This window comes from Nicotiana tabacum, chromosome 21 (genome assembly GCF_000715075.1).
Source record: "Nicotiana tabacum cultivar K326 chromosome 21, ASM71507v2, whole genome shotgun sequence".
Lineage (NCBI taxonomy): Eukaryota > Viridiplantae > Streptophyta > Magnoliopsida > Solanales > Solanaceae > Nicotiana > Nicotiana tabacum.
The window spans coordinates 101269738-101280561 of record NC_134100.1 but is presented as its reverse complement, the minus strand read 5'-3'; the positions used below and the strand labels follow the sequence as shown (position 1 = coordinate 101280561).

At 37.8% G+C, this 10824-nt stretch overlaps 2 protein-coding genes across 2 annotated transcripts; one reads left to right on the top strand and one right to left on the bottom strand.

Annotated features, from left to right (window-relative positions):
- Positions 1-368: 368 nt before the first annotated feature.
- Positions 369-2315, top strand: LOC142175390 (uncharacterized). The gene is made up of 5 exons (XM_075241975.1): positions 369-531; positions 646-1185; positions 1363-1617; positions 1810-1904; positions 1950-2315. Exons 1-5 carry the CDS (start codon positions 369-371, stop codon positions 2313-2315), a joined length of 1419 nt encoding a protein of 472 aa, XP_075098076.1.
- Positions 2316-7521: 5206 nt separating this feature from the next.
- Positions 7522-10480, bottom strand: LOC107772840 (tetraspanin-8-like). The gene is made up of 2 exons (XM_075242189.1): positions 9829-10480; positions 7522-8067 (listed from the first exon to the last, which is right to left on the bottom strand). Exons 1-2 carry the CDS (start codon positions 10327-10329, stop codon positions 7765-7767), a joined length of 804 nt encoding a protein of 267 aa, XP_075098290.1. The 5' UTR covers positions 10330-10480; the 3' UTR covers positions 7522-7764.
- Between the last annotated feature and the right edge of the window lie 344 nt (positions 10481-10824).

Below are 10824 nucleotides of genomic sequence, written 5' to 3'. Positions count from 1 at the left end.
AGGCTTGCTTGGGGGCACTTGCTCCTAAGTGTCGGTCATGATCCTAAATTGGGTCGTGACAAAGTTGGTATCAGAGCTTAGGCTTTAAGTCCCGAGTCATAGAGCAGTGTTTAGTAGAGTCTTGTCTATGGGTATGTAGGCGCCCATACTTATGATCTTGAGGCTACTGAACATCTAGTAATGTTTTCCTTCTTTCATTCTTTGATCGTGCGTTGAGATAACTTGAGATTGACTTTGGAGTATTTCTTTCGCAGATGGCTAGGACACGCACACCCTTATCTGCTAGACGTGGTACTACCCAGGGTGGCGGTCAAGTTGGGGTTCATCAAACTAGAAGACAGGCTGCTCCTCAGCCTTAAGTTGAGAACATGGGTCAACCCCAAGCTACTATGCCAGATCAAGTGCAAGAACTGGGGGTTCAGGATGCTCCATCACCAGTGCCAACTGTTGTACCTACTGTTGCCTTACCTACAGATGCAGTGGCAAGGTTATTGAATGTGTTAGAGGCATTGGTGCCTACTCAGGGTGGAAGTTCAGCTCCTTAGGCTACTTTACAGACACAAGCACTTGCACAGACTCAGACTTTCGGGAATAAGGAAGTATCCCTATAAGAGTTCCTGAAATTGAAATCACCAAAATTCATAGGTTCTGATAATTCAGCAGATCCTCAAAGTTTCTTAGATGGGACACTCAAGGCATTGCGTGCTCTAGGATGTTCTAGTGAGAGGGTCGTGGAGCTCACAACATACAAACTAGAGGATATGGCTAACACATGGTATGAAACTATATTGCTAGGAAGGCCAGCAGGAGCAGCCCCACTGACATGGGACGAGTTCAGTAAGTTGTTTATGGATCATCTTCTTCCAGATAGCCTGAGGCAAAAATATGCTAGAGACTTTGAGAGATTAGTTCAGACTCCAAATATGGATGTGTCAACCTACAACACGAAGTTTTGCAATCTGGCGAGATATGCTCCTTACTTAGTGCCTACCCATGAAGCTCGAGTTCGGAGGTTTGTTGATGGGTTGGTTGGTCGTCTATACACTGCAGTTGCCCTACAGATAAAGACTTTGTCCTACACTGATGTAGTCGATCTCGCTAGAAAGATTGAAAATAAGGGACGTGATGAGCGTGCATCTAGTGAATTACGTAAGAAGGCCAAGACGGAAGGATCTTTCAATGGCGGTTTTAGTGAAAATCACAGAGCAAGAAATCAGGGACAACAATAACAGGGTTCTCAGACAGGGACACATTTGTCTTCATAGTCCACATACAGACCACATTGCAGACATAGTACTAGGGGACAATCATCATCATCATCTGGACATTGTAATTCTGGGAAAATATATGCCACTGCTCCAGTCTGCCAGACCTGTGGTAGATCACATTTGGGCCAGTGTGGTGTTCTGATTGGAGAGTGCTTTCGATGTGGCCAGTTGGGACATCACTTGAGGGATTGCCCTCAGCCTCCGAGGAATTTCAACCAGGATTCTACTCAGTCAGCTGCACCTACTCATACTACTCGTAATACCTTAGGTGCTACAGGTACAGGAAATAGAGGTCGAGGTACTGGAGATCGTGCTACGGTAAATCAAGGACAAGGGAATGCTGGTAGAGGTTAGGCGAGAGTTTTTGCATTTACTAGATAGGATGCTCGGGCCTCGAATGTAGTAGTTATAGGTATTCTTTCTGTCTGTTCATTTGATGCACTTGCATTGATTGATCCGGGATCTATTCACTCTTATGTGACCTCGTACTTTGCTTTGAGGTTTAGTAGACAGCTTGAGCTATTGAATGATCCTTTTCTAGTTGCTACTCCTGTTGGGGAGTCTCTATTAGCTGAATATGTGTACTGTGCTTGCCAGATTCGGGTTGAGGGTAGAGATACTCTAGATGAACTTATTGTGCTTGATATGATTGACTTTGACATGCTGATGGGAATGGATTAGTTATCTTCTTGCTATGCTATCGTCGATTGTCATGCAAAGATAGTTAAATTTGAGATACCAAACGAACCCAGTTTTATTCTAAGAGGGAGTCAGGTTCCAGAGATTTGTAAAGTTGTATCCTTTATGAAGGCTCAACGACTTCTGAAGAAAGGTTGCTTGGGTCTCTTAGCTATTGTAAATGACACAAGAAAGGAAACAGTTAGTATAGAAAATGTACCAGTGGTGAGAGAATTTTCGGATGTATTTCCTGAGGATTTACCAGGATTGCCTCCAGTACGAGAAATAGATTTTGGTATTGATTTGCCACCTGATACACAACCCATATCAATACCCCCATATCGGATGGCACCAGCAGAGTTGAGGTAGCTAAAGCAACAGTTGCAGGATTTGCTAGATAAGGGTTTTATCAGACCTAGTGTATCACCATGGGGTGCACCAGTACTGTTCGTAAAGAAGAAAGACGGATCCCTGAGAATGTGCATTGACTACAGGCAGTTGAACAAGATAACAATACACAATAAATATCCTTTGCCTAGTATAGATGACTTGTTTGATCAGTTACAAGGAGCTGCCCACTTTTCAAAGATTGAGCTCCGTTCTGGTTATCATCAGCTTAGAATCAAAGATGAAGATATTTCTAAGACTGCTTTCAGAACTCGATACGGGCACTATGAGTTTCTTATGATGCCTTTCAGACTGACTAATGCTCCAGCTGCATTCATGGATTTAATGAATAGGGTGTTCAAGCCGTTTCTAGATAGATTTGTAATAGTATTTATTGATAATATCCTGATATATTCTCGTAGCCAATGTGAACACGAGAATCATTTGTGGACTGTGTTACAGACATTGTGAGAACATCGACTTTATGCTAAGTTCTCAAAGTGTAAATTTTGGCTGGACTCAGTATCATTTCTGGGGCATGTGGTATCCAAAGATGGAATTATGGTAGATCCTATGAAGACAGAAACTGTGCAGAAATGGCCCAGACCTACTTCTCCTATAGATATTCATAGCTTTTTAGGCTTGGCAGGCTATTACAGGCATTTTGTGCAGGATTTCTCCAGAATAGCAACGTCACTAACCAAGCTAACACAGAAAAATACAAAGTTTCAGTAGACACAGGAATGTGAGCAGATCTTTCAGAAACTCAAAACATGTTTGACAACTGCACCAATATTAGCCTTACCATCAGGTTCTAAAGGATTTACAGTATTTTGTGACGCCTCAAGGGTGGGATTAGGATGTGTTCTCATGCAAAATAGTCGCGTTATAGCTTATGCTTCGAGACAATTGAAAAACCACGAGCAAAACTATCCTACACATGATTTGGAGATGGCTGCAGTGGTATTTGCTTTAAAAATTTGGAGGCATTACCTATACGGTAAAACTTGTAAGATTTATACTGACCATAAGAGTTTAAAGTACATTTTTCAGCAGAGGGATCTAAATCTTCGGTAGCGTTGATGGATGGAACTACTCAAGGACTATGATTGTTCTATTTTGTATCATCCTGGCAAAGCCAATATGGTGGTTGACGCATTGAGCAGAAAATCTATGGGAAGTTTGGCACATATAGTTCCTGCAAGGAGACCTTTGATTAAAGATATGCATAGACTAGAGGGTACATGTGTCAGATTTAGTGTCGGAAATTCAGAGGCATTATTGGCTTGTGTTCAGGCTAAGTCTTCATTCGTCGAGCACATTATGGCCACCCAATAAGAGGATGAGCGATTTTGCAAATATAGAGATGAGGCCTGATCTAGTAAAAGCAAGAATATGATTGTTGAAAGTAATGGTGTTCTTCGAATGGGTGACAGACTATGTGTCGCAGACGTAGATGGGTTGAGGCATGCTATCCTTAAAGAAGCTCACAACTCTAGATACACTATACATCCTGGATCCACAAAAACGTATCATGACCTAAAGCAATTTTATTGGTAGGAAGGTATGAAAAAAGATGTTGCTAACTTTGTTTTTAGTTATTTGACTTGTCAGCAGGTCAAGGCTGAGCATCAGCGACCCGCAGGACTGTTACAACAAATTGAGATTCCAGAGTGGAAATGGGAAAGAATTACTATGGATTTTGTGACTGGCCTACCCCGTATTCTTAGAGGTTATGATTATGTATGGGTAATTGTAGATCGACTGACAAAATCAGCACACTTTTTGCCAGTAAAGACTACATATGGTAGAGTACGGTATGCACAGATATTTATGAACAAAATTGTCCGACTTCACAGAGTTCCAATAACCATCATCTCTGATAGAGGATCACAATTTACCTCACACTTTTGGAAATCTTTTCAAGAAGCATTTGGTACACGAGTAGATCTTAGTACTGTATTTCATCCACAGACAGACGAGCAGTCTGAACGTACTATACAGATCTTGGAGGATATGTTGAGAGCTTGCATTCTTGAGTTTGGAGGTAGTTGGGATGCTTATCTACCTTTAGCTGAATTTGCTTACATAATAGCTTCCAGTACAATATTCAAATGGCACCGTACGAAACACTGTATAGTAGAAGATGTCGTTCTCCTATCAGATGGTTTGGAGCTAGTGAGACTAAGTTATTGGGACCCGACTTAGTATAAGAAGTTATGGACAAGGTCCAATTAATCAGGCAGAGATTGCTCACGGCTCAAAGCAGACAAAAGTCTTATACAGATAAGAGAAGAAGAGATTTAGTATTCGCAATTGGAGACAAAGTGTTCCTACGAGTCTCTCATATGAAAAGCGTAATGCGGTTTGGGAAAAGAGGCAAGTTAAGCCCCAGGTTTATAGGACCGTATGAGATACTAGACCGAGTGGGAGCTGTGGCTTATCATTTGGCACTTCCTCCTGAGTTGTCTTTTATTCATCCAGTGTTTCACGTCTCAATGCTAAGAAAATATATATCAGACTCATCTCAGGTGCTTGAAGTACCTTTTATATTTTTGATGAGAAGTTGTCTTACGAGGAGGAACCGATGACAATTGTTGATAGACAAGTAAGAAAGCTACGTTCAAAGAAAATTGTGTTCGTGAAAGTCATATAGAGAAGCCATACAGTTGAAGAAGCTACATGGGAAGTGGAAGATGTTATGCGAGTCAAGTATCCTTATTTATTTTAGTCTACAGGTACATACTTGGGTTAAATTCGGGGACCGAATTTTTATAAGGTGGGGAGGATGTAATATCTTGTAATTTTTTTTTAGAAAAGGGCATATTGGTCATTTTAACAAGCTAATTAAAAACAAAAACCAAAAAAAAAGGGGATTAGGGCCAAAGCCCATTACGGGAGGCACAAAAAGGCAAAAGCCTAGGATTAGAAGCCATTAAGCTTCGGCAGAAGCATTCAAGGCAATAGAAAAAAAGAAAGGAAAAAAAAAATCCTTGTTAGCCACTTTTGAGAATCAAAGGAAACGTGAGGTTTTAGTTTTATGTCATTGAAGAGGACTACAAGTATTCAACAGAGAAAGCTAATTAAACAGAGAAGAAGAAGGTAAATTTCTAAACTTAATTCATAGATTTGATTCATAAATTCCATGGCTATAGAGTTGGGGTTGAGAGTTAGTTGAAGAATTAATATTTATGAAATAATAGAGTCCATGGAATTTTTCATGAATTGGTGAATATACTATATGTTTGGGGTTGCAAACTTATATATTCGTGTATATACCATTAAAAAAAGGATATTCCTTCAAAAACTTTTCCGATTCGTTAGTGATTGGTAACCAAATATGATTGCTACTAATATTAGTGATATTGAAAAAAATGATTACAAAGGAATTTTATAGCTGTGAGTTGGGATACTGAAATGGGTCTTGATATTTCAAGTAGAATAAGAGGAATTATTGGGTAAATATAATTCGACGAATTAAGAGCCAAATATAAAACTCGGAGGATTGGGTATTCTAAATTAGTGATGAATTTAGCCTAAATGAGGCAATTAACACGAGATTAATATTGATGTGGTTATAGATTGATTGAAGAAAGTCGTACGGATAGCTCGAGGTGACGAGTTTGGTATTTCACACGAGTACAGTGAGTAGTAATCTTATCGCAATTTGTATTTTCATAACTTGCATGATTTTTAATATGAATATGTTACCGATTATTTTGAGTTGCATGTGGGACAAGTCTTTTACTCGATATGATACCGAAATAGTTATTTGAGATGATTACCGTTGTTATAAATATTTTTGTTGTCACAAGATATGTTTTACCGTGACTTAATTTACGGTTATCGAAATGAAATTACATGATTTGATAAGAATCGAAATGCCCTATAGTATTTTAAAATATTTTCTTATGAGTATATACGGATTACAGAGATAAGTATAAATGGGAGTAGACTTTGAAGGATCCCGTGGCTAACGGCGGGTTCGTTAGACCTTGTGCACCTTGTAATTGCCGATTACCGTTACAACCCTCACTAGTGGGAAGGTAGAACTAGCATACCGTTACTGATTTCCTTCGAGTAGGTACTACCGTTGACTTCTTGCGAACAAGTCCACAGTTATACCAATTACATGATCTGTTCATTATAACTTCCCTAACATGAATATTGATATTACACAGTATTTATCGAGCTTATTACCGAATTGTCAATTAATTTATATTACATGAAAAACATGATGAGACAGATTATTGTTTATTGTTTCTCAAAGGGCATTCTTATGATATTTTCTGTTTAATATATATACTAGCATGTTTTCTGACTTGTCCCCAATAAAAACGGTTGTGGTTAAGTGTTATTACTCACTGAGCTAGCGACTCATTCACCGCTACTTTTTTTTTACAGAGACAGCAGTTGATGCGGGCGAGGATTTCGTTAATTAGAGCGCACATGTTGATAGTTCTTGGTGAGCCTCGCACTTGTTCGCGTGGGCGGAGATTTTATTTATTGTTATGGTCTTTTCTTTGAACTCTTAGAGTCGCTTCATAATCATTCTTTTAGTGTCATGAGTATTTTTTTGTTATTATAGACTTATGTTGAGTATCGCTCATTTTTATCAAAGTTTGAGATAAATTAATATTTCTAGCTGTTAGTGGATGGACTATTAATGGTAGATATTTATTTTGGTTAATTGATAAAGTTACTGTTGTTTGAATTGATAATAGGATGTTGGTTATTGATTTGAGACAGAGAAATTTTTGGGATAGTCCAAAAACAGTGTTAACTATGTCCAAGACTTACTTGGGGCACTTGCTCCTAAATAACTAGATTGGTCCAGTTCTAGCCCCACGAAACGTCCCAAATGAAGATTGAACAAACCAATTCACGAAAAATATCATAAGAGGAACTTTCCATCAGATTTGTTAGATATGTAGAAAAGAAAAATTAACGATACCACAGTCAATTGGCATGTCTCTATCCGTCCCCAACACAACAAACGGCCATAAGACATTAACTTCTTTGCCTCATTTACAAGATATCCATTGTCACCAGCTAAAGATGAACAGCTTTTCTTCTTGACTCTCCACCATCCTTTCACAAGTTCAAATCAAGAAATACCAAATTCTCCACCACACCAAATAAAACAACCGTTTGTTAGAAAACGATGTAAGACTGGACGAATTCATGATTTAATCAAGGAACAAAGCACTCGTTATCTCCAACCAATTGTCATATTCTAAACAACGAACTCTGTATTAATTGGAATTCACATATATCCAAAGTAACCAACTAGTCCAACAAAAGTCGAACAAATACTCTGTACAGGAAAGAGCATGATCATACTAAGCGTTCTACTCCATATAATACGCGACAAAAATCAGAACTGACCAAAAGGGTATGGTGAAAGCACTATAAGATTGAAGTAACACTCTCAAGGGTAACGCTTATAAGAATTGTCACGCCTGGTGTTTCTGAAGGCACAACATCCAACAGAGTAGACGATGATGAGGAAGACGAGGAATATGATATTGAGTACGGCTACTCTCTTCCAGTCACTCTTGATATTGTCTAGCAGGCCAGCTTTGCAGGATTGGCAGCTATAGCACAAGACATTCGGATCATTGTTCCAAAGGCCACAGTCTGGATTGGTTGAGGATGAGCTTGCAGTCCTGGTCCAGTTGGTCGGGCTCACATAGGCAAAGTTGCAGTCGTTTGATGGCTTGCAGCAACCAGACTGCAAGAGTTAAACATGTCAGGAACCATATATAACAATTAATTAAATTGGGTAAAAATAAACAAAATGGGGCATTCCCAATTTAACGAGACAGGAGAGGGGGTCATGGGGAGAAGGGACGATGGAGCAATAACACGAACTTCTGGTGACATTAGATTCAATAACAAATCAACAAGGAGGAAATGCACATCTGTTTGATGGCCACAAAAAGGGGGAAACCATAGAACAAAAATAGAGATAGAAGCTTAACTTTTCAGCACTTTATGCTTATTGCTACTTTTTATCAGTAAGCCAACTGACTGTAAGAGTTATTACTCTAAAGACATCCTTGAGACAGAATAATTTATTTGAACACAAACATCTTTTCTTTAGTTTTTTTAAGTTGTATAGAGACACAACCTTAGCAGCAGAACGGTTGCCTAATATCTTAGTGAATCAAACTTCGAAGTGCATTTCAGAAAACCAAATTATGTAAAATTTCAACTGCTCCAAAAATCCAACAGAAATTGCATGTTGACACTCACCAAAATAAAAAAAAATCCAGTCAACTCATCAAACTTTCATGATATCCTATAGGATAAATAGTGAAGGTATATAAAATAAATTATTAGTTAGAAAAACAGTTGTAAAACTTCAGCGTCAAAGTTTTAGGCGTAGCGTATGCAGTATTCAAGGGTAAAATTTCACAAAAGAGGATGCTTCGCTTAGAAAAACAAAAAGGCTTCTCCACATCTCTACTCAAGAACCACAACCACTTAATGGGAACTGAAAAAGGTGCATACCTTTACAGATAAAGCTTCAACTTGTTTTTATAGAAGAATCAAAATCTATAGGCTCTCTACTCTACATAAAATAAACCAGAAAAACTCATACAGTGTATCATTACTAAAGAGTATATCCTAAAAGTCATAGGTCTTTCATTATCAATTAATCAAACGAAGAATTGGAAGAATGAAGGAACAAGAACAAAGCCACTTTCCATGGCCAACCTCCAAAAATCAACGCCGATCTAGAGCAAAACTGATACTTAACCAGATTACAAACACATGCTTAGAAAAAACTCTCAATTTATTAATGTGCCAAAAATTACTCATAGAAAAATGATGGAATCAATTTTATATTGGAAAACCAAGCTATGCAAACTTTCAACTGCTCCAAAAAAATTAAGCAGAATTGATATATGGAACCAAAAGAAGATCCACTCAAGTGCAGCCGAGCAAAAAACAAACAACAAAAAAAAAGATCTATTTCAAGTCATCAAACTTTCATGACTACAGATATGCTAAAAAGTGAAGGTATGCAAAATAAATACTTAAAAAGAAAAATAATTCTCAAATTTCGAGTCGAAATATACGCAGTATTCAAAATCTAAAGGCACAAAAGAATTCCACAAAAGATGATGCTTTGCTTAAAGGAATAAAAAGGCTTCTCAACATCTTTACTCAAGAACCACAACCACTTAATAGGAACTGAAAAAGGTGCATACTTTACAGAAAACGCCCCGACTTGTTTTTATACAATAAAGTCAAAATCTAAAGGCTTTCAACTTTATATAAAGGTAAACCAGAAAAACTCATACTTAGGAGGAGTATATAACTACTAAAAGGTCATGTCCAAAGTATGAACAAAGCCACTGTACATGGTCAAAGTGATAATAACCAGATTATAAACACACATATATACATAGATCAAAAGCTCTCAATTTTTAAATTACACCAACAAAATAATGCAATCAAATACAAAAGTTTATCAATTATATACCTGAAGAGCAGAGAGATGTTTTTTGTAAAAATCTTCAACTTTTGTGCTAGACCCATCATCAATCAAAGTTTTGCAGATCTTACTATCCTGCAAACAACTCTGAATCTTACCCCAATGATTATTAACCCTTTTCTGTAACCAATTAGAATAATCACCAAGCCTATACTCTTTATACCCTTTACCAGAAAGTGCTTCACCAGCCCCTTTATTAGTCACCACAAATGCAAAAATAGTGAAGCAAAAGATTAACAAAATCAACAAGAACATAACGAAAAGGTAAACCCAAAGAAGCCATGAAACTCTACAACAGGAACCAATTAATCCAGCTAGTGAAACTAACATGACAAATATTCCAAGTGCGATCACAGGCTTTTCAAGAAACCTTTCGCATTCTGTATTTGCTTGCCTTGATAGCCATATCCCTCCTGCTATAATTGGGATTGAAATGAGAAATGTGATTATGTTGAGAATTCCTACTAAATTGTTACTCACACGCACCATTTTATTTTCAGAATCAAGAATTGATTTTTGAAGAGAAAAGTGGTAAGATTTCAGCAAAATGAGCAAACCCCAGATGAGAAATTGAGGAGGAGATGAAGAAACCGAAGAGGTAGAAAAATGTTGTGATTTTGGTGACGTTATAAGAAGGTTGAAGAGGTATATATGGTGTTTAATGGAAGCAAAGAACAAGTCTTTAGTCTCTAGTGTGGCGCGTGAGATTTCCGTGTGGGACTGTGCGAGTGGGGTTGAAAGGTACTAAAAGAGTTGAATGTGGGTCCCGGTGACTTTTCGGAGTTTTTAGCGTAATCATTTGGGAGAAGACAAAAAGGATAAATCGAAAAAAAGAATTAGCCTACTAGACTGCTAATTTGTTTTATTTGATTTGATTTTCCACCTGCAAATGTGAAAAAGAAAAAGGAAGAAAATAATTGATTTTCCGAGCAAAATCATTAATATTTTGATGAAAAAAGTTTTTGAGGTTTGCAAAACTCCCAT

Bases quoted from the DNA above. Each gene is read 5' to 3' on its own strand.
- LOC142175390 (XM_075241975.1), top strand. From the start codon at position 369: ATGGGTCAACCCCAAGCTACTATGCCAGATCAAGTGCAAGAACTGGGG. The intron at 1,186-1,362 runs GTTTTAGTGAAA...CCACTGCTCCAG, and splicing joins GGAAGGATCTTTCAATGGCG to TCTGCCAGACCTGTGGTAGA. The intron at 1,905-1,949 runs GTGCTTGATATG...GGAATGGATTAG, and splicing joins ATACTCTAGATGAACTTATT to TTATCTTCTTGCTATGCTAT.
- LOC107772840 (XM_075242189.1), bottom strand. From the start codon at position 10,329: ATGGTGCGTGTGAGTAACAATTTAGTAGGAATTCTCAACATAATCACA. The intron at 8,068-9,828 runs GTATATAATTGA...TAACTCTTGCAG, and splicing joins AACATCTCTCTGCTCTTCAG to TCTGGTTGCTGCAAGCCATC.